Source organism: Oncorhynchus gorbuscha, linkage group LG17, assembly GCF_021184085.1.
Source record: "Oncorhynchus gorbuscha isolate QuinsamMale2020 ecotype Even-year linkage group LG17, OgorEven_v1.0, whole genome shotgun sequence".
Taxonomy (NCBI): Eukaryota; Metazoa; Chordata; class Actinopteri; order Salmoniformes; family Salmonidae; genus Oncorhynchus; species Oncorhynchus gorbuscha.
Window position 1 is genome coordinate 21,478,442 of NC_060189.1, and position 24,214 is coordinate 21,502,655.

Consider the following 24,214-nt stretch of genomic DNA (forward strand, 5'->3'; position numbering starts at 1 on the left):
GTGCAGAACCTTGATGGAGGGCAGATGGCAGGCAATGACCCTCAGCAGACTGGACAATCCGTTGCAGTGATGGAAGAGATAAGGATGGACTTGATGGTAATTTAGAACTGAATCAGTCCACCGCATTCAAGAGGGCTGAGGACAAAACAACGTACATTCACCAAACATTGTACTGAGTGAGGAACAGATTTTTAATAGTAATTGTCTGACTGGGAACTACCGTTGTCTATAAATGACAGAATCCAGAATTTTTGTTTGGCATTGACGTTTTATTTAATACAGTCAGTAATCACATAGGGATTAAGTGTTGACTTGGACTGTATATTCTTTAAATTAGGTTTTTATGTTCACTCCAGTGTATTGGTAAGGGCACAGATGACAGACAGGTAAGATTCCAGTTGACGTGGTTTGATAACATTGAAAATGCACAGGCACTGTGTATGTAGTCTGGATGGGCTAAGGCACTTAGTGGTCTGGCATCTTCCTTCAACCAAAGTAAGTGTGTGTGGTCTGCAAGTAAAGAGAGATAAAGATACAATAGTGAATGACAGAATACAATCTCCAATTCACATCTCTTATAAACAATGTGCATGGCTTTAACATGAATATGATGACAATGCTATACTGGGCCATACAGCGCAATGAAATGTGACTGTACTAATTTGAGATCAGCACGTGTACTACAAAGAATAGTACCATCTTCAGTAAAGGGCTACAATTGCACAATTAACTTGAAAACCTCTAAACAGTGAAATACGATGTAAAACAGTGGTGATTTTAGCATGCAAATTGTGGAGGGGCAAAAAAAAAAAAAACTTTAAGTGGGATGCATGTCAGCAGAGCCACTACACAACACTAAACAATACATGAATTGCACTACAAACAGTGCCCACAAACTGTTAGGGCCTACATAAAGCTGTCCCAACATCTTACCACTGTTGCACCTCGTTAACAGCGGAGTCTTGTCTGGCAGCGGAACAGTTCATTCAGCCTCATTTACTGCCTTTAAAAAAACATAGCTGATATGGCTGACTTGCTTAAACAAATGTGGTTTCTAATTACAATTGAGATGTACAAACTATAGCATGAGGGGACAACAAGCGAATAAGAGGCCATCTGTAATTTTGATTAAGACTAATGAGTGAGCTAGGACGGACATAGTCAATATAATTATTTGTTTAGCACTTTTGAAATGTACATCAACAGAATTCAGAACTTGGGCTGTTCTTAAAGTGCTCTCCCTGTACACCAAGTCATAACCATATGTTAAATAAAGGGGGCATATAAGCAGACAATGAAAGCTCTTAAAATATTCAATGATTACATTTCTCTAAAGCAGGTTATAGGCTACATGTGCACCACTAAATCAGAACAGTAGATGAAATTAAGAGGGTAAATAGACCAAATTGTTAGGGTGAGGCACATGGGATACTAACGGCTTACTACACAACATACACTTAGTAATACTTTCTTAGCTACAGTATACATATCTCCCTGGCATATTACATAATTTATGCAGCAGCATATAATACATTTTTGCACTCACCTTGTGCTGTGCTCACTTGAACAGGAAGGTGGCACGGCAGTCCTTCGTGGTCAAATTTTATCATCAAAGTCTGGCATTCTCTGGATTTATGGTGCTTTCAAGACAACTGGTAACTCGGAAAAAACAAGGTTGAATAACAATTACGTCATTGATCTTCAGGTCGTAGCTCCAGAAAGAAGCCCGAGTTCCCGATTATTATTATTTTTTAAATATTTATTTTTACAATTTCGAGTTGGATGACCATTCATAATGTATTTCTCAGTTGGAGCTTGTTTTTTTTCTCCAGAATTGGCAGTTTTTTTTATTTCACCTTTATTTAACCAGGTAGGCAAGTTGAGAACAAGTTCTCATTTACAAAGTTAACTTGACTTCAGTGAGTTCAAGACTGCAGTTCTGGGTTAAAAGTTGTTTTGAGCTTCATTGTATCCCTGATAATTTGGTCAGATAACCGTGTGTGTACAGTAGGTGACATGTCCATGATTGCTATCTAGTAACTATAGTTATGCTAGGTAATGGTTTGGCTTATCATGTTCATGTCTATGTAGAAGAAGACTGTAGGAGGAAGTGGAGAAGACTCAGGGAATGGTATCAGAGCAAGAGAAGGGCAGAGAAAGAGAAGAGGTCTGGGTCAAGCAGCTTCAGGTCAGCAGCCTTGGCGCTTCTGCCACATTCTTTCTTTTCTGGATCCATTTATTGTGCCTAGGGCAACGAGTGGCAATTTTACAGCCAGACCCTCTACTACGTCATCCACAAGTGTTGTCACCACCGGTGCATCCATGACGTCCAGGGGCCATTTGTTTGTTTAGCTGTGTTATGGCTATTTTCTTTTTTTTCAGAGACACACACACCACCTTCAATAGTTTAATTAATTTTTAAGACGTTTTCACAACACACATTCCTGTCATGTTCTTTCCTGTACCTAATATCTCATTTAGACTTAATCTGCTTATTTCTTCCCTACACCTTTGCAGATCTAAGACAAGATGAAAGTAAAAACACATTCTCTTTTTATTTTTTTTCCACCTGTATTTTGTCAGGCCAGTGAACATGGTGGTAAACTGTACTATTTGTATGGACCCTAGGTTAGCCTTTCCCTTTTATCATACTATCTATGTCGTATAACCTTAATTAGTGCTCCCGCTCATCTGATGTACCATGCCAGGTGTGTATAACACTGACATTAATGGGAGAGGGAAGGGGTTAAGATGTGGTCTTTACTCCCAAATGTCACTTAAATATAACTTCCAAATGAAGAGAGACAGTGATACATAAAGTAATCTGGGGGAAAAATGCAATTTTATGGACAATGGTGGATGGTTCTTAAAAGAGCTCTTCTGCGCCTGACTTCCAATGGACCAGCTACACCCACACCTTGACACTATGCCTGCCACCGTGGACCGACCAACTCGGAAGCTGAATCTGATGGTCCTGTAGGAGTCCCCTGTCGCCAAGAATCTGAAATATAATTATCAATATTGTGTGTAATTTGAATTCCACCCACATATTATAATCTACTCATATAGCTACCTCATTACTGTTTATTATGCTCTACTATTTCTATTGTAACCATCATTAACAATACCTTGAAACAGTCCAATTCAGTCTATGACTATATCATTAAACTGTAGCACAGGTCAACTCTACTCTTAGAAAGAATGGTACTATCTACTTAAAAAGGTTATCCGGCTGTCCCAGGTAGTACCCTTTTTGGTTTCAGGTAGAACCCTTTTGGTTCCAAGTAGAACCCTATTGGGTTCCATGTATAACCTTTTCCCCAAAGGGTTATACCTGGAACCAGAAAGGGTTATCCTATGGGGAAAGCAGAAGGACACTTTTGGAACCTTTTTTCTCTAAGAGTGTATGTGAGTCCAATAAGAATGTAATGAATGACTGTAACTGTCTTGAACGACAATGGGTCCTGGAGAAGACTATCCTACCTTCATCAGGGCAGAAGGCACCTTTCTTTTCATTTGGTAACATTGCATAATAAAAAAAATGATTATAAACCAACAGTGGGGAAAGTTATAGGCCTAATGAACATTCTGTAAAAGTTAATCTGATCAAATAGAGACAATTAACTAGAGAGCCCTTTAGCTAGCTAGGTTGCACATAAAAACAATTTCAAATATTAAATATCAATATCAATCAATTATGGTATCAAAAGCTTTAAAAATGTACTAGAACGTAGCTTACCGAACGTCGCCAGGCGTTCAACTGGGCTGATGGACTCCCGGTAGTTTGTATCCATCCGGGCGATCCTGGCTCCAACCATCTGGAGCAGGTGATCGAACTGGCTTCGGTCCAGACGAAAGTAACTTCGGAATTCCTCTCCAAACATTCGAAGCTCTTGAATGAGACGGTGGAACTCCCCTGTCTGCTTTCGGGACTTTAACCATCTCTGGAACCACACAGACCTGCGCTTTCCGCGAGGCTGGTCCCGGCCCAACAGCGCGATCAAGACCCCCTTCCTCAACGTTGGTCTCATTGTTGAAAGTGCCTACTCTGCTATCTTGACTATTTATTGCATTTCGCACCAAAACTGCCTTTTGGAGGGAAATTATATTATAGGCTCTCACAATGAATATGTGGATGTCATCGAATAAATAATATAATTGGCAAATAAATGAATAAAACATGTAAAGAAATTCTACAGTCAAACTTTTTTATTATGTTATCCCACATTTTTTGACTGGATATGTGTGCAACACAAATTCAACATTCACATTTTGCTACTTTCTGTCAAGTCTACCATACATTTTGATACATACATTCGATAAATTCACCACATTCGATCAATTCAGAACGTCCAGCAACTGCCTCTGCAACCCAATACTGAGAGGCAAACGCAGCGTTCCATTGGAAATGAATGTACTCCTGGTGTAACAAAACGCAAAGGCACAATCGGTGTGTTCGAAGCGTAAGACTTTGAAAGCTACAGCAGGACGCGGTAATGAAACTTTTTTTTAAAGAGATCACTGACGCCCAGACCATTTGATATGAAAGTAGATCTGTTTAAATTCTTTCACAGGATTAAACTAAAGCGCATGTTTTCTGAAAACACTGTTTCAGGCCTAGAAAATCAACAAAGAACTGGTACCCATTTTAAGCCCAAAAGCAAATTCTGCCCTTTAGTTAAAACCTCTTCGATTAGGTTAGTCGAACAAGAAGCCATGTAGCAGAAAAACAAACTACATTCAGAAGAACCTCACTAGGACAGAAGAACAGCCACTTAATGAACTAATGAAAGAGTCAGCGTTGGTTATCAAACCTGCAGATAAGGGGGGTGCTGTGGTCGTTTTAGACTATGAAAAATACAAAGAAGAGATTGAGACAACTCAGTAATGAACGTTTCTATAGAAAATTGAGTGTTGATCCCACACAGGTGTTCCAAAGGGATATATGCTCTAATCTGGAGCAAACCCTATTAAATAACCTTATCTCAAAACCTGAATATGAATACATTTGCTGCAAATGTCCCATAAATCCATGCCTGTACATTCTGCCGAAATTACACAAACCTAAAACACAAGGAAATTATTCAGACAGGCCAGTGGTTGCAGGAATAGGCCCAGTGCTAGAGCCATTGTCGACCTTCGTAGACTCCTTTATTAAATCTCATGGGCAAGAATTACCATCATATGTGAAAGATTCTATAAACTTCATAAACAAGATCTTAAATATGACGGGATTAACAGGAGACATTAGATGTCGAGAGTCTATATATACCAGCATTCCCCATACGGGGGTTGGCAGCCCTAGCTCGCTATTTGAGAGACAAAGATACTAACGAATACCCACCAACAAATGTTATACTAGAGCTGGCTGAATATGATTTGACGTATAACTATTTCAGGTGTGATGATGATTTGCTCCTATGCTGACCTTTATGTGGGTCTTTTTTAATAACGTTTTGTTAACAATGAAAACGAAAATATATTTTTGAATAAAATCCTGAAGTGGTATCGATACATTGAGGACTTTGAAGGAGCCAGTTTTTTAGTGAGTCGTATATGCCACTCCACAGGGGACTATCTAGAAAAGCAGCGGAGATACGCAATAGAGACTATTCTCCACAATGTGTGGATGAAGCTCTTAATTTGGCATTGGGGAAAACACGAGATGAACTGCTACAAAAAGACCCATTAGAGCTAATGAACACTGTAAATGTTCGCCACCACATATTCTTCGAACTCGCGAAAAGTGGGAGATGCTGTCAAGAAACACTGGCATGTCTTAACATCGGACCCAGCTTTGCCAGCAGAATTTAAGAATCCACCACGTGTATATAGGAGAGGTCGCAATTTACGGCGATAAATTGGTCGAAGCGAACTGCCAGGCACAAAAGAAAATCGGCCAGGCTCTTTTACGCCCTCTTCCGAATGGTAGATATAAATGCAGAGGTTGCGCACAGTGCAATGTGATGAAGTGTGAATATTTCTGCCACCCACATACAGAAAAACGGTTCCAAATAAATTGCATTATTACGTGCTCCACCGCCCATGTTATCTACATGATTAAATGTCCACGTGGGCTGTGTTATGTAGATAAAACATCTCGTTCTCTCAAGCAGAGAATGTGTTAACATAAAAGTTCAATCAGGAGAAACAGGGATTATCGTCGCAGTACATTTTAATGAGTTAAAACATTACATTTTTACCTTCAGATTTTGTGGCATAGCGAAAGTTAAGATATCAGACAGGAGAAGTGATATAAAAATACTCGGAGAAAAAAAATAATGTTTTGGGATTTTCACACTCCAGACATGATTTCCTAGAGGTCTTAATGATGAAATGCCTATGTATGTTATGTTGTAAATGTGAACATGAATTATGCCCCCATTTCACGTTTTTCTTGCGCTGTAACCAATGTTTTATGAAATCCTATTTGGTAGGTCGATGTACTCATTGGGGTTTTACATGCGTTTTATGTATACACTTTTTTCGAATATTTATGAAATGCACATTGTTATATTTGGTCGCACTTGTTTTCCCTCGACTCCAACCCCATTCGATGGGTGGAACGGATGTGGGTGGGGTTATGTCTACATAAGGGTTCTCATTTTTTTTTTTTACTCACAAAGCTCTGACGAAGGCCTGTGGCCGATAGTATCATTGTTCTTGAATGATCTTTACTATTAAGAGCTGTGTGCGGTTTTCTTTTTTCTCATGTTATTCAACTGTTACCATGCACCTGCAAAAAAAGATAGCTCAGATGTGTTTGTGGCTTTTGAATTTTGAAAGTATGATCTTGACATGATCAGTCCAATCAAAGCTACTGTAGATATAACGTGATATGACATCATTTTATCTGTGGCCAATGACCTTGATTGGATAGGCACTTCTAATGTAACTCTATGGCAGCACCCAAGGGGCTTGAATTTTTGAGGTCTACCCTTAGACTTGGCAGTGACTTACTGTCGCCAGGAGTGACAGAACACTGAGCTAATCATGGCGCAACTAGAGAACATTACCAACACCTACGCTCTGTATTTTCCACTGGCTGTCCCACCGCCACAGAAAGCACTGAGCTAGGCTGAAACACCTGCCTTTTGGATGTGCCTTACTCACAAGAAATCCAAAAATAGACCATGTTTGTATGTGGCTTTATTACCTACAGTTAATTTATTTATTTTATTTTTTATTTCACCTTCATTTAACCAGGTAAGCTAGTGGAGAACAAGTTCTCATTTACAACTGCGACCTGGCCACAATAACACAAAGCAGTGCGACACAAACAACAACACAGTTACACATGGAATAAACAAACATACAGTCAATAATACAATAGAAAAAGTATTTATACAGTGTATGCAAATGAGGTAGGATGAGGGAGGTAAGGAAATAAATAGGCCATTAGTGGCGAAATAATTACAATATAGCAATTCAACACTGGAGTGATAGATGTGCAGAAGATGAGTGTGCAAGTAGAGATACTGGGGTGCAAAGGAGCACAATAAATAACAGTATGTGGGATGAGGTAGTTGGATGGGCTATTTACAGATGGGCTATGTACAGGAGCAGTGATCTGTGAGCTGTTCTGACAACTGGTGCTTAAAGTTAGTGAGGGAGATATGAGTCTCCAGCTTCAGTGATTTTTGCAGATCGTTCCAATGATAAATGCCAACGTATTAATGCCAAAATAACATGTGAAACAGGTAAACCCTGTTGTTGTTTTTTACCTAAAAATGTGGGTCTCAAAACAGGTGTCGCTCGGTCCCACCTGCCCTGAAGGACAGGTTGCCACTGATGTAATACTCATATAATGATGTACCATATACAGTGGGGCAAAAAAGTATTTAGTCAGCCACCAATTGTGCAAGTTCTTCCACTTAAAAAGATGAGAGAGGCCTGTAATTTTCATCATAGGTACACTTCAACTATGACAGACAAAATTAGAAAAAGAAATCCAGAAAATCACATTGTAGGATTTTTAATGAATTTATTTGCTAATTATGGTGGAAAATAAGTATTTGGTCACCTACAAACAAGCAAGATTTCTGGCTCTCACAGACCTGTAACTTCTTCTTTAAGAGGCTCCTCTGTCCTCCACTCGTTACCTGTATTAATGGCACCTGTTTGAACTTTTTATCAGTATAAAAGACACCTGTCCACAACCTCAAACAGTCACACTCCAAACTCCACTATAGCCAAGACCAAAGAGCTGTCAAAAGACACCAGAAACAAAATTGTAGACCTGCACCAGGTTGGGAAGATTGAATCTGCAATAGGTAAGCAGCTTGGTTTGAAGAAATCAACTGTGGGAGCAATTATTAGGAAATGGAAGACATACAAGACCACTGATAATCTCCCTCGATCTGGGGCTCCACCCAAGATCTCACCCCGTGGGGTCAAAATGATCACAAAAATCCCAGAACCACACGGGGGGACCTAGTGAATGACCTGCAGAGAGCTGGGATCAAAGTAACAAAGCCTACCATCAGTAACACACTACGCCAGCAGGGATTCAAATCCTGCAGTGCCAGACGTGTCCCCCTGCTTAAGTCAGTACATGTCCAGGCCCGTCTGAAGTTTGCTAGAGAGCATTTGGATGATCCAGAAGAAGATTGGGAGAATGTGATATGTTCAGATGAAACCAAAATATAACTTTTTGGTAAAAACTCAACTTGTCGTGTTTGGAGGACAAAGAATGCTGAGTTGCATCCAAAGAACACCATACCTACTGTGAAGCATGGGGGTGGAAACATCATGCTTTGGGGATGTTTTTCTGCAAAGGGACCAGGACGACTGATCTGTGTAAAGGAAAGAATGAATTGGGCCATGTATCGTGAGATTTTGCGTGAAAACCTCCTTCCATCAGCAAGGGCATTGAAGATGAAACATGGCTGGGTCTTTCAGCATGACAATGATCCCAAACACAACGCCCGGGCAATGAAGGAGTGGCTACGTAAGAAGCATTTCAAGGTCCTGGAGTGGCCTAGCCAGTCTCCAGATCTCAACCCTATAGAAAATCTTTGGAGGGAGTTGAAAGTCTGGGTTACCCAGCAACAGCCCCAAAACATCACTGCTCAAGAGGAGATCTGCATGGAGGAATGGGCCAAAATACCAGCAACAGTGTGTGAAAACCTTGTGAAGACTTACAGAAAACGTTTGACCTCTGTCATTGCCAACAAAGGGTATATAACAAAGTATTGAGATAAACTTTTGTTATTGACCAAATACTTATTTTCCACCATAATTGGCAAATAAATGCATAAAAAATCCTACAATGTGATTTTCTGGATTTCTTTTTCTCAATTTGTCTGAGAACTTGCACAATTGGTGGCTGACTAAATACTTTTTTGCCCCACTTTACTTATACAATTACAGGGCATATAAACAAAGCACTGGGGGACATTATCCTATACAAATACAGGGTTAAATGTACAAAATTATATGACAACCAAAACAGAGCTGGCCAAGTTACAATAGCTAGCTCGCAGTAGAAACTACTAAGTAGTATTATCATAAATATGTCATTCTTGTCGCAGAGTGCATCTTCAGACATAAACACCTGAAAGATATGAAATATGTATTTACATATCAACAAGGACGCACACTGGCCTTGGCTAACACAATTAACGCTAACTGATATAAAAACAAGGATGGCTGGAACTTTCTCTCACTTGACTCCTCTTGATCTTCTTCTCTTGAGTTTGAGATCGCCCAGCATGTTCTGCTCCACTTGACCGGTGGGTGGAGCGACAGCTTTGATATGATAAGCTAACATTACTGATATGATTAACTACAAATACTTCACAGCCTTTTGTACATAGTAGAAGTCGCATGTAAGTGAGACTCCCTATCAGAATACAAAGATCACTTTGTGGTCTGATTGTGTTCAGATTTGGCTGACCACTTCAGGAGGTGGTCTGGGATGTATAATTTGTGTGCAGATTTCTCCTCAGTCTGAACAGAGTCACTCTACCGAAAGCGCATACAGTGAGCGACCTCATCAGTACTCCTCCCACAAGTCTCCAGAAAACATGTGTTTTGGAACCGAGAGGCACCTTTTCATTATAATGTTGGAGGAAATATGTTAGTTACTTCATACAAGTACTTGGGAGTATGGCTAGATGGTACACTGTCCTTCTCTCAGCACGTATCAAAGCTGCAGCCTAAGGTTAAATCTAGGCTTGGTTTCCTCTATAGTAATCGCTCCTCTTTCCCCCCAGCTGCCAAACTAACCCTGATTCAGATCACCACCCTAGCCATGCTAGATTACGGAGACGTAATTTATAGATCGGCAAGTAACAGTGCTTTTGAGCGGCTAAATGTTCATTACCATTCAGCCATCAGATTTGTCACCAATACTTCATATAGGACATATCACTGCACTCTATACTCCTCTGTAAACTGGTCATCTCTATATACTCGTCGCAAGAACCACTTGTTGATGCTTATTTATAAAACCATCTTAGGCCTCACTCCACCTTATCTGAGATACCTATTGCAGCCCTCATCCTCCACATACAACACCCGTTCTGCCAGTCACATAGGTCCCCAAAGCACACACATCCCTGGGTCGCTCCTCTTTTCAGTTTGCTGCAGCAGACCGGAACGAGCTGCAAAAAACACTCAAACTAGACAGTTTTATCTCCATCTTTTCATTCAAATATTCAATCACGGACACTCTTACTGACAGTTGTGGCTGCTTCACGTGATGTATTGTTCTCTCTACCTTTTGTGCTGTTGTCTGTGCCCAATAATGTTTGTACCATGTTTTGTGTTTCTACCATGTTTTGCTGCTGCTATGTTGTGTTGTTACCATGTTGTTGTCATGTTGTGTTGCTTCCATGCTGTGTCGTCAAGTGTTGCTGCCATGTTATATTGTTGTCTTAGGTCTCTCTTTATGTAGTGTTGTGGTGTCTCTCTTGTCATGATGTGTATTTTTAATCCCAGCCCCCGTCCCGCAGGAGGCCTTTTGCCTTTCGGTAGGCCGTCATTGTAAATAAGACTTTTTTTTAACTGACTTTCCTTGTTAAATAAAGGTTTAATAAAAAACGTTTTATGAAGCTCCTGTTGTCTGGGGCTAAGCAGTTCCTCAGATGCCTGAACCAGTCGTCACTAGTTACCACAGCCACGAAGTCATAAACCCCGTCTATTTCTACAATGCATCTTCTTAAAATGTGATTTTGAACCTAACCTTAACCACACTGCTAACCCTCACCTTAAATTGAGTCCAAAAAGCACATTTTTTACTTTCATCAATGTTTTTGAATCGCCATTCTGACTTTGTGGATGTGGTAACTAATGGAAACCTTCCTCAACTGGAGGGCACTTCAGCTGGATGGAAATAAATCAGAGAGGAAGTGAAAGGATTTACTCTGCCCAAATTCTATCCCCGTGAGATAAGGCTTTTTTTGTATGGTTTGTGAGAGTCCCGAATTACGTGATGTTTATTTTATCTAATACAAGTTTCGTAATGTGTAGTCTGTTACAAATGTACTGACATAAGTGGATGCATGTGGTATTCTGGAAACTTTCAGAAAAACGACTCACGCGACTATCTTGTAAATATAATAGATCATTTTTGAATACATATAGTGGGGAATCATCTGTGACCTTTGAAAGGAATGAAAACATGTACATATATTTTCCTCTGAGCCCAACCTGACTCCAAATGCATATCAACAATAATGCTATATCTCTCAAAGGTTCTTATCATTTCTCACACCTCGTACCCTTTCCCCCTGTGACATAATCAGCCATCAAAAAACTGCAAGCATGCACGATATCTGTCTCAGAATGGATGAAGGCATTATCAGCCATTTGATCTTCTGAGGCTCGTTGTCAGAAACAATATGCTGCTTTTTCCACAGTGATGACACACCTTTTTTTTCTCACCAATAGGTGCCCTTTTAGAAAACTGCAGGCAGTTAACTCATTACCATACTTATTACCTGCAAAGAATTGCACATGCATGGTGAAATGCTGATTATTTAAGTTCATCAATTTGACAACCTAAAATGTGAGGTAGAAGTGGAAGGGTTCAGTGAAAGTACAAATGGCTCTAGGGACATGCTGCTGATTAGGTTAGATCTTTCAAGATTACATTTGAGGATTAGTTTATTATGCTTCGGATCAAAAGCATATGTATATGGAGATTCATAAAATACATAATTCAAATTTAAAAAATGATGCCTTTCCCATTACCAAAGAAATTCCCGTTTTTCAGACATGTTCCTATATACAGTATAACGTTTTCCTAGAACACAGCTAACTAAATGCTGACACCTAGTGGTAAGAAAATAATTACAATAACATAGCTTTTCACATAGTGGATTCTTGTCCAAATCATATTGATAGATGTCAAAGAGTTTGACAGGCGAAAACAAATTTCCAGGAGCCATCCACCCTATTGCATTCACCTGTCCTGTCCTACCAGAAATAAAGGAAAGGGGATGCAGAAACGCAATGAAGAATCTTTAGGTTGATGAGAATGGGATTTACAGTAAGGTCTTTGCCAATTCATGCATTGAACAATATAGACTACATATTATGTTGATCTAATCATGAAAGCAAAGCAGTGTTCATACTGCACTGTAAAATGTATGGATTAAATTAATTTACTCTGGTACCACTTGCAAAAACACAATAAGTTCTATAGTTATGTAAAACATATTTTGATTAAAATATAAAAGCTTTTATATCATAGCATTGTGGTAAAATAGTTAACTCCTGCATCTCCAGATGTAAATTATCAGGATGTATTACGTAAATGCAGTATTATCACCGATAGAACAATGAGCTATACAAATCTTTGGTATTACATGATCTCTTTAAAGTAAAGAAACACTCCCCTCCCTCGTGATGTCCTCAATCACGTCCGCGTCCCATCCCTATCACACAGCGGTAGTATCACGTCAACACAATGATCAACCTCGTTTATTATAATGGAAAACGCGCATTTTTTTCAACAAAGGCTCAGAAAATCTGTGTTGTGTAACTTGCTACTTCATATACTGCAACCGCATCTAAGATAAAATCGCTGTCCAAACTCCGGTAAGCTTAAATGTTGTATGATTTGGGTTGCTAGCTAGCTACTAGCTAGCCTGTTTATGTGGTTACGTTAGGCCGCAGTCTTTTGTATTTCGTCGAGCATGCATTTGCCGTCTTGGCGGAAAATACACGTTTTATCGGGTACACGCAACGATAAGATGCATTACATTTTTAAATATATTTATGACCTGTCACTTCATAATGATGCAACTATCTGTTTTGTATGTCAGCTTCCGCAAAAGGTGTTGGTCTTTCCTCAGTAAATGTGTTTAGTTAGTTGATGCCAATACAATTCAGCAAACTTGTTTAACTAGTTAGTTAGCTGCATTGGGAAGGAGCACATGGAATCAACTAGCTGTTTACATACAAAACCCAAAACATGCATCGCAATAGCTACCAACTACAAAAATATTTGTTTAACTAGCTGTAGTTTAGCTTGTCTTATAGGAGATGCATGGGTTAGCAGATATTTCAAGATTAGTGTAGTATTTTGGTCACATTGTACTCAGGCCACGTTATTATCAGGTCAGGTTGGAATGAATACATTTCTCATCTACATTTCAAATGGAGATATTGTTTCTGTCACTGACATTCATTCATGATCTGTCACTGTACATGTTTTGCTTAATAGTGTCATATATAAACATGATCTGTCACTGTACATGTTTTGCTTAATAGTGTCATATATAAACATGGTCTGTCACTGTACATGTTTTGCTTAATAGTGTCATATATAAACATGATCTGTTATTTGAGCATTATAAATGCATAGTAACCTTTTATGATTGAAATGTAAAGCCCCAATCTGGATTGACTACTGTTCATGTCATCACCAGTTTGCAGTATATCATACATTTAGCTGACTTAGCATAACTTTTGAGCAGTGGTGCCTATAGAACTAAGAAAATTAACCAACTTTTCAAATCATCAGGGTGGTTTCCTTCACGGTGATCAGAGAAAGAGGAGCGCTCAGACAAACTTAAACTCACAAGACAAAGAAACGTTGGGAGTCTGCGATGGCAGGCGGACGAAGAGGGGCGAACCGCACTGCTTACTGCAGGTCTCCGCTGAGCAGTGAGCCAGGCTCGGTCGGCAATGGCAACCACTCTACCAGCTCCCCAGTCACAGGGGTGCGGTCTCGGACAAGGTGAGAGGACAAGGGCATAGTATGGGGTGTCTGGGTTCTGTGTAGAGCACTGTGATATGTGGTTGTAATGATATGTTGTTGTGAGAGTGATTTGTTTATGTTGCATAGGGAAAGGATAAGGGGGATACCTAGTTGTACAACTGATTGCATTTAACTAAAATGTGTTTTCTGCGTTTTACCCAACCCCACTGAATCAGATTGATGCGGAGGGCTGCCTTAATCGGCATCCACGTCTTCGGCACCCGGGGAACTGTGGGTTAACTGCCTTGCTCTGGGGCAGAACGACAGATTTTTACCTTGTCAGCTCAGGAATTCGATCCAACAACCTTTCGGTTACTGGCCCAATGCTCCTACCTGTCAGGCTACCTACTGCCCCAGTGTGTAGGCCTATACCACAGTCATGTCATTATGGAGGGTGATAATAGCTAAAGGCTATTAAGTCTTTAGATATGAACATGTAGTAACACAAAGTATTTCTGTAAGCCCCTGATCATGTGTGTGTTCTAGGAACGGCTCAGGAACGGGCATCTCTAGTCCCCCCTTGGCAGCCCATACGGTGGTTCCTCTGAAGCACTGTAAGATCCCAGAGTTATCCATGGACAGGAATGTGCTGTTTGAGCTGCACTTGTTCTTCTGCCACCTCATCGCCCTTTTTGTCCACTATGTCAACATCTACAAGACTGTCTGGTGGTACCCCCCCTCACACCCCCCCTCACACACCTCGCTGGTGAGTCCCCCCACTCAGACTGTCACTGACTGATGATGTTATCTGACTGTGTTACTATTTGCTGTCTGTCTGTAATCTGTCTGTTAGGGTTTGTTTGTGGCTCACTTTGGGAGGTGATTTGATTTTGTGTGAGTTTGTTTGTTTGGTTGTGTGGTGACTTCATTGCCATTGTGTGAGGGTTTGATTGTATTTGACCACATTGGTCTCCCGAGTGGCGCAGCGGTCTAAGGCACTACATCTCAGTGCTAGAGGTGTCACTACAGACCCTGGTTCGATTCCAGACTGTATCACAACCTGCCGTGATTGGGAGTCCTATAGGGTGGCGCACAATTGGCCCAGCGTCTTCCGGGTTAGGGTTTGGCCGAGTAAGACAGTCATTGTAAATAAGAATTTGTTCTTAACTGACGTGCCTAGTTAAATAAAAACATAATGGAGATAGTATCAGGTTTGATAATGTTCCTGCAGATTTTTATAAATGTCCCGTTTAGGAGAAGGTCCAGGTGTGCATATTTGCCATCTCCATTCTGTGTACTTCGACATCTTACAAATTACATCTGAAAAGGGATTCCTTTCCAAATGTTGTCACTATACTGTTATAAATGATTTCACGTCTTATGGCATGCTAACTTCATTTCCAGTAAGGAATATAACATAATTATAAAATATTTTGTTTTGTCTAATGCAGAACTTCCACCTCATCGACTATAACATGCTGGTGTTCACAGTCATCATACTGGCTCGCAGGCTGATTGCAGCGATTGTAAAAGAGGTAGGAATTCACACTGCTTGGCAAGTTTGATATTATAGATTTGTTGTAAACAATTCCACCAATGTGCATCTCTTTAATAATGCAAGTGTTATTGTGTGATATTTGTCAATGTAGGATTTTTTTCCGGCACCTCTATCTCTTTCTGTTTTTCTAAAACCACTCAGGTCTGTTTCTGTCTCTCAGGTGAATAGTACCTTATTGGCATAACAAACATCATGTCTGTCTGACTCTGCCTCTCTCTCTCTCTGCCTCTCCAGGCATCCCAGAGTGGGAAGCTCTCGTTCCCTCACTCCATCTTCCTAGTGATGGCACGGTTCGCTGTGCTCACACTGACGGGCTGGAGTCTGTGTCGCTCCCTCATATACCTATTCAGGACCTACTCTGTCCTCAGCCTGCTTTTCCTCTGTTACCCGTGAGTATGGTCAGCCGTCAGACCTCAGTATCACATACAAATAAAGCCAGACTTCACAATGATACAGAGAGACCCATACATAGCGTACTACTTGCCAAACAACCACATCACTAGTATCAACCTTCACTAGAGCTCAGAGCATTTGTCAAGCTCCACAATGTTTCAGAGCCACAGTATGTGATTTTCCCTATACAGTTCAAAGTTAATCATCACAGTACCGACTAACTCCAGATTAGATTCCTATGATCTGAATAGACTATTACATACCCCTGTCAGTTTGGAATAGATTGGGACCTGAAATTTCTGAAATCCCCTGTTTCCATAGGTTCGGTATGTACATTCCCTTTTTCCGGTTGAACTGCGACTTCCGCCGGGTGGGGCCGCTCTCACCCATCACCAGCATCGGGTCGAAGGAGGTGGGCAGCGTGGGGCGCGGGCGGGACTACCTGACGGTGCTGAAGGAGACGTGGAAGCAGCACACCAGCCAGCTGTACGGGGTCCAGGCCATGCCCACACACGCCTGCTGCCTCTCCCCAGACCTCATCCGCAAGGAGGTGGAGTACCTGAAGATGGACTTCAACTGGAGGATGAAGGAGGTGCTGGTCAGCTCCATGCTCAGTGCCTACTACGTGGCCTTCGTACCTGTATGGTTTGTTAAGGTGAGTACCTATAACTGACTTTCACTGTTATAACTGAGAAGCCTCATGCTATGTATGTTGCAGGATGCGCTAGTCCAATTCCCTATGAAGATGTGTGCTGCGCTGACTGAGATTTGAGAAATGATGGTCTGTCGTCAGAGCTGTTTGTTTTTCACCATAGGGCAGCGTTGTTATATATTGACGAGTTATGTCAACATCATTAGATGGAATACTTGCATTTCTTAATGCCTGCAGTTGTAATGGGCGGCTCACAATTGGCTCAGCGTCGTCCAGGTTAGCGGAGGGTTTGGCCGGGATGGGTCGTCATTGTAAATAAGAATTTGTTCTTAACTGACTTTCCTAGTTTTAATAAAGGTTAAACAAATAATAATGTAATGTATGTCTGAGGTGCTGTGTTTTTCTGTCTTCGGATTCTGGTTGTGTGCTGGTCCTCTGAAGAGCACACAGTACGTGGACAAGCGCTGGTCCTGTGAGCTCTTCATCCTGGTGTCTGTCAGTACCTCAGTCATCCTCATGAGACACCTGCTGCCCCCGCGCTACTGTGACCTGCTCCACAAGGCTGCAGCACACCTGGGCTGCTGGCACAAAGTGGACCCTTCTCTCTGCTCCAACGTCCTGCAGCACATGTAAGTACCACTAGTGAGGTGGCATCACGGCCCAAGGAGCACTAATGATAGGTGTTCCTCAGTGTTTTGGGAGGGATTATAACACTAAGTACTCTAGTAATAACATGTTAGTAATTGTTGTATATTACTACAGTTATTACAGTGCTATGACACCGGTATAACAACTGAATATAAATCATTAATCTGATATTTGAACCCTTTCTCTCCTACAGATGGACGGAAGAGTACATGTGGCCCCAGGGTGTCCTGGTCAAACACAATAAGAATGTTTACAAGGCCATGGGGCACTACAATGTGGCTGTCCCCTCAGACGTCTCCCACTATCGCTTCTATGTAAGTAACACCAACTGCAAGACTGTTCTTGTTTGAGCCTCAGGCAGCCACAGCTAAAGGACTGGTTGCACTTCCAGACATTGTTTGTTCAATAACAACATGCCTCCTTTTTTTTCTTCTTCTATTTTTATCCTTTAGTTTTTCTTCAACAAGCCCTTACGAATATTGAACATCCTCATCATCTTGGAAGGTGCGATGATATTCTACCAGCTCTACTCGTTGATATGCTCAGAAAAGTGGCATCAGACGATATCCTTGGCTTTAATTCTCTTCAGCAACTACTACGCCTTCTTCAAGCTTCTCAGAGACAGAATAGTCTTAGGCAAGGCATACTCATACTCAAACAGCTCATCTGACCAGAAGATAAGTTAAAGATAAGCTATTGTTGGTCATTTATTATGGAACAAGAAAAACACGCATGAAAGCTTTGTATTTTTTCTACAACTGCATTTTGTGTCACTGTTGTTTTTGTTCTGATCTGCCATAATAAAAATAAACATATTTTTGTATTCCTTTCAAGGTTGTGCCTGTGATTATTTTATAGTTGAACTCTTGAGTTAACTGGGCTCTCTGGTGTCTCCATGATCTGTTTTCCACTAGAGGGCTCTTTACAGTACCACTCCCTACAACTCTATACTTCTTTTCACCAACAGATGTCAATATAATTATTTTGTCAATATAGATATTAGATATGCAGCATTTCAATATAATCAAAGAGTGAACAATTGACAAAGAAAGTGTGGCCCCAGAGCCCCTATATATAGCTAGGCTGTGTTTCTTTTTTTTCTAAAAAAAAAAAGCCTATTCGCAGAAGACAGGGCTCCCTGAAGCTGCTAATAACTTAAGCGAACAATTCAAACATTTTACAATTTCTTCAGGGGCCTCAACTCTACTACAGGCTGGGGACATTTTTCTCAAGAGAGTTTTGCTATTTTCCCAAGGGTATCTTGCAAAATAATCTTCAATTCACCCCTTTTTCTTGGCAAGCAGGTCTACCTGACTGAGCCACATTGAATGCACTTGAGCATCCTCTAACAACCATCCCATGGGACCTCAATTACCTGGCTTGCACTCCATCCAGGGCTTGACCAATCAGACTTGTGAGACCCTTAGAATAATATGACAATGGGTGGATTTGATTATGCTGAGCCGCAGGGCACCAGTCTATGACCCACGACATGAACTGGCAAAAGTGGTGAGGGAGAAGCACCCTTCTCAAACCGAACAGTAATATTCGTTGCCGGCCATGTCAACAAGGCATTATGTTACATTGTCCAGAAACATTCAATATCTCTTTTCCATAAAATTAATGTTTTTACATTTTCAAATGAGTTTTAATTACATTACATTTAAGTCATTTAATTAGGTAGCCAGATAAAGCGTTTTTATCAAAAGCAATCAGTTTTGCATGTGAAAACACAGAATCCTACTCATTAGTCCATGTGCTTAATTACGTCACTTTTGTTTTGAGACAACTTCACCATGGGCTTTGAAAGGGGCATCTGACTCATGCCGGGAGGCGGCCTGGTTCCAAATGCAATCAACTTTCAACCGTTGCAAAACACGCCTACCTGGGCACCTGGATCAAAACAATCAGAATCCCCTCAATTATAGTGTATGTTCCCGCTCATTGGATCCCATTCCAATTGGGGAAAATGTAGTATCTGGCCCTTTAAAAGCTGCAATATGTACCTTTTTGGGTGACCCCACCAAATTCACATAAAAATGTGTATTATAGATATATTATCATTGAAAACAAGTCTAAGAAGTGGTAGATCTATTCTATGTGTACTATTTCTATGCTTCCCGTCTGTTACTTTCAGTTTTGTATGCCAGCTTCAAACAACTGAAAATACAACATTTTGGGTTATTGAACATATATTTCACCATGGCTTAAATGGTACAATGATTCTCTACACTTGTTGCTTGTTTTGTCACATAACCTGATATTAGTCGAACTATTAGAATTTTAGCAACCATGAAATGGTAGAGTGTATTTCTGTATATTTCGCCTTTTAAAGGTACCATCTAGACAGCTGTGATTTTTTTTTTAATAACCAAAAATATTATATTATCAGCTGTTTGAAGCTGGTGTACAAAACTGAAAGTAAACTAAACTTATGAACGGGAAGCATAGAAATAGCACAAATAGAACAATTCTACCGCTTCTTAGTCTTGCATTCAATGAGAATGGCAGATCTATAAATTAACTTTCTATGTGAATTGGTCGGGTCGCCCAAAAAGTTAGATATTGCAACTTTAAATGCAAGATAAAGATGTCTCAGTGCGCTCCATGTACCCTGCTTGGGATTCTATACTGAACAAAAATAAAATCGCAACATGTAACGTGTTGGTCCGATGTTTCATGAGCTGAAATAAAAGATCCCAGAAATGTTCCATATGCACCAATTGCTTGTTTTTCTCAAATTGTGTGCTCAAATTGGTTTACATCCCTGTTATAGTGAGCTTTTCTCCTTGGCCAAGACAATCCATCCATCTGACAGGTGTGGCATATCAAGAAGCTGATTAAACAGCATGCTCATTACACAGGTGCACCTTGTGCTGGGGACAATAAAAAGCAACTCTGAAATGTGCAGTTTTGTCACAACACAATGCAACAGTTGTCTCAGTTTTGAGGGAGTGTGCAATTGGCATGCTGACTGAAGAGTTGTTGCCAGAAAATGTCATGTTAATTTCTCTACCATAAGCCATCTCCAATGTCATTTTAGAGAATTTGACAGTATGTCCAACCAGCCACACAACCGCAAACCTTGTGTAACCACGCCAGCCCAGGACCTCCACATTCGGCTTCTTCACCTCTGTGACTGACCACCCGGACAGCAGAAATGTATATGAACTGTAAGTCAGTAAAGTCATTGAAATTGTTGAATGTTGCGTTTATATTTGTGTTCAGTATATTTAAAGTGTTCTATGGGGCTCTTGTACACAAGTCTACTGTCGTTTTTTCCAAATTAGACAACCTCAATGAGAAACATTTTATTGGGAAAACTAACTAGGCGTTCATTCAACAGATTATTTTGTGCGTTATACATTCGGTAAGTGATCCATTGTCTTCCGATAGACGCATACATTTGTTCATGTCATTGACATGGTTTACTGCAAATGCGCCATTGAGATTTATATTTACTTATATTATGCACTTCTTTTTCTTACTCCCAGTTTACAACATTGCGAGTGAGTTAATGTATTTTACAGCGTGGTGGTGAACAAGTTGACAGTGTGGTTAGTGGCCATCTGTGGACCATAGTAGTCCACTGATTCAAGTTAAGTTGGAGGATGACTATATAGCCCATTCTGTATCCGTAATAACTAGTGTATGAAAGATAAAATGAATTAACCATTGTAATACAAAAAAAACAACCATAATAGTGTCTAGTATCTGGGCTAGATAGTAGACTATAATAAAACGTCCTAGAATAAACACGTCATGTAATTGGACATCCACATTGGTGTCTGATCCAATCCACTGTCATTATCTCTGACTCCGCTTACCCACGCAGCCATCTGTCAGAAAGTGTTAGCCCTTTTAATAAATGTAAAGCAATGTGTTCGTGGGATCGTTCTATATCTATTTGATTTCTTGAAATTATAAAGAACCTTGGTACCAGTGAAATGTAGGCCTACAAGATGTCACACATCACTTACAGGTAATATAAACTATTCAGACCCCTTGATTTTTCCCACATTATGTTGTTACAGCCATATTCTAAAATGTATTACATTCAATCAACACACAATACCCCATAATGACAAAGTGAAAACAGGTTTTTAGAAATGTTAGCAAATGTATATAAAAAAAACAGAAATAGCTTGTTTACATAAATATTGAAGGTCCCCAAGAACACAGTGGCCTCATTCATTTTAAAATGTAAGAAAGTTGGAACCACCAAGATTCTTCCTAAAGTTGGCTGCCCGGCCAAACTGAGCAATCGGGGTAGAAGGGAATTGGTCAGGGAGGTCACCAAGAACCTGATGGTCACTCTGACGATCTCTCCAGCACTCCACCAATCAGGTCTCTATGGTAGAGTGGCCAGACGGAAGCCACTTCTCAGTGAAAGGCACAAGACAGCCCGCTTGGAGTTTGCCAAAGGCACCTAAAGGACTCTCAGACCATGATAAACAAGATTATCTGGTCTGATGAAACCAAGATTGAACTCTTTGGTCTGAATGCCAAGCATCACGTCTGGCTGAAATCTGACGCCATCCATACAGTGAAGCATGGTGATGGCAGCATCATGCTGTGGAGACTTTTCAGTGGCAGGGACTGGGAGACTAGTCAGGATTGAGGGAAAGATGAACGGAGCAAAGTACAGAGATATCCTTGATGAAAATCTGCTCCAGAGCGCTCAGGACTTCAGACTGGGGTGAAGGTTCACTTTCCAACAGGACAACGACCCTAAGCACACAGCCAAGATAATCAAATCAAATCACATGTATTTATATAGCCCTTCGTACATCAGCTGATATCTCAAAGTGCAGTACAGAAACCCAGGCTAAAACCCCAAACAGCAAGCAATGCAGGTGTAGAAGCACGGTGGCTAGGAAAAACTCCTAATACAGGAGTGGCTTCGGGTCAAGTCTCTAAATGTCCTTGAGTGGCCCAGTCAGAGCCCGGACTTGAGAAGAATCTCTGGAGAGACCTGAAAATAGCTGTGCAGCGACGCTCCCCATCCAACCTGACAGAGCTTGAGAGGATCTATAAAGAAGAATGGGATAAACTCCCCAAATACAGGTGTGCCAAACTTGTAGTGTCATACCCAAGAATATTGTAATCACTGCTTCAATAAATACTGAGTAAAGATTGTCATAATGTGTGTAGATTGATGAGGGGGGAAAATGGTTTAATCAAATTTAGAATAAGGCTGTAAAGTAACAAAATGTGGGAAAAGTCAAGGGGTCTGAATACTTTCTGAATGCACTGTATGTAAAATCATTACACCTGCATGATTGTCCACAGGTTTTCACCTACAGAAGTTGAAAGACTTGTTTGCAATGTGTTGTCAGACCAATTACAAGGAAATTATGCATTCTAAAAATACCTCTCAGTGGAACTGTTTGCACAAGCCTGTTGTACAGGGACAGGCATTCTCAAATGAATCCTCCCCATTGGACGTTTTCAACACAAGCATATATTATTACCTGGATGCGTGAGCTTGTTCACCTTGAAAATGTACAAAGCTAGTCAAAATGCTGAATATTTGAGAATATAGCTAAAGCTCAGGTGGGGGTATTAGGTCATGTGCTTTCACCCTGGCAGCCATCCAGCCATGAACCTCCTGCAGTTAACCCCTGCGTTGTTTTCCAGAGGATTGTGTGTCAGTGGTACAAGAGGCTACTTTAATGTAGCAGCCTACATTGACTGGCAGAATTCAAGATACAGCAAGTATTACCTTTTAAAATGAGATAATTACATCGAGTTGACATTCAGCAGGTCTACCAAGTCAAATGTCTGTTGGCTGGTGGTTCACTCATTACTTTTGGCCTCTTAGGTCTGATTTTCCGTTTTCCTAGCTTAAAATCCACAGAGAAACTGTTATGATTGTACTTTACATGCATTTCCTTAGCTCACACCATATTCATCCTCCAATCCCTCTCCAGTCTTGTCAGGGATGGGATGCGCTAGATCCTGACTTCCTACCTTTGTTGTTGTTACAGGACGTCCTGAAGCTTAGGCAGGGGCCACTCATCTTACCCAGAGGGCTTCACACTGACAAGCCATGGAGGACAATCGCAATAAGTGGAGCCCCAAAGTGTTTCTCCTCCAGCCCCCTCCTCCCCCGGTAAACCCCCGCAAGCTCTGTCCTCCCCTCCAGCCACATTTTCCCTTAGCCTCCCCCAACCCCCTCTCCCCAAAAAACAGAGGCAAGCTCAAGAGGTCCATCGGAATAGCAGGACTGTCAAATATGTGGTCATAGCAGCTGCATAGCAGCTACACCAAACAAGTTTTGGAACAGTCACAATGTCTAATTTTACAGGTCAGTCAAATGGAGGTTGTATAAATATGGTATTAGGGTACAGGTTTGACCAGCTTAATGTTTGCTATACTCCTGTTTTCTGTTGATTCCAGTTGTCTGGCTTCTTTTCACCAGGCCCAATAAGGAGCAGGGCCCACCAGTAAGTTGGCCCAGTACTCTACACCGCAGCACTCCATCCTTACGGATATCTCTGATGTGAGAGAGATGGAGGGAGGCCTCCTCAACCTGCTCAATGACTTCCACTCCATAAAATTGCAGGCTTTTGGTAAGATGACCATGGACATCCCTGTGAATACTGAGACCCAGTTATTCAGTGGAAATGTGTCCATTTGTTTTACATTAAACCATAGTGCAATGGTTACATAGGAAGTTCTGTATTTTATACAGGTATATAAAGGTGTCACTGCAACCTTAAAGGTCCTAAATTATGTCACCATTGCCCTTGATTCTAAGCAATATTGTGCTGCTATTTTTATTGACTTGGCCAAAGCTTTTGATACG

The 24,214-nt window shown here is 40.8% G+C and overlaps 1 protein-coding gene across 1 annotated transcript; it reads left to right on the forward strand.

Moving 5' to 3' along the window:
* Nucleotides 1-12,868: 12,868 nt before the first annotated feature.
* Nucleotides 12,869-18,233, forward strand: LOC124001558 (transmembrane protein 39B). The gene is made up of 9 exons (XM_046308450.1): nt 12,869-13,047; nt 13,976-14,191; nt 14,699-14,918; nt 15,604-15,687; nt 15,945-16,099; nt 16,425-16,758; nt 17,197-17,384; nt 17,597-17,717; nt 17,856-18,233. Exons 2-9 carry the CDS (start codon nt 14,061-14,063, stop codon nt 18,087-18,089), a joined length of 1,467 nt encoding a protein of 488 aa, XP_046164406.1. The 5' UTR covers nt 12,869-13,047; nt 13,976-14,060; the 3' UTR covers nt 18,090-18,233.
* Nucleotides 18,234-24,214: the final 5,981 nt, after the last annotated feature.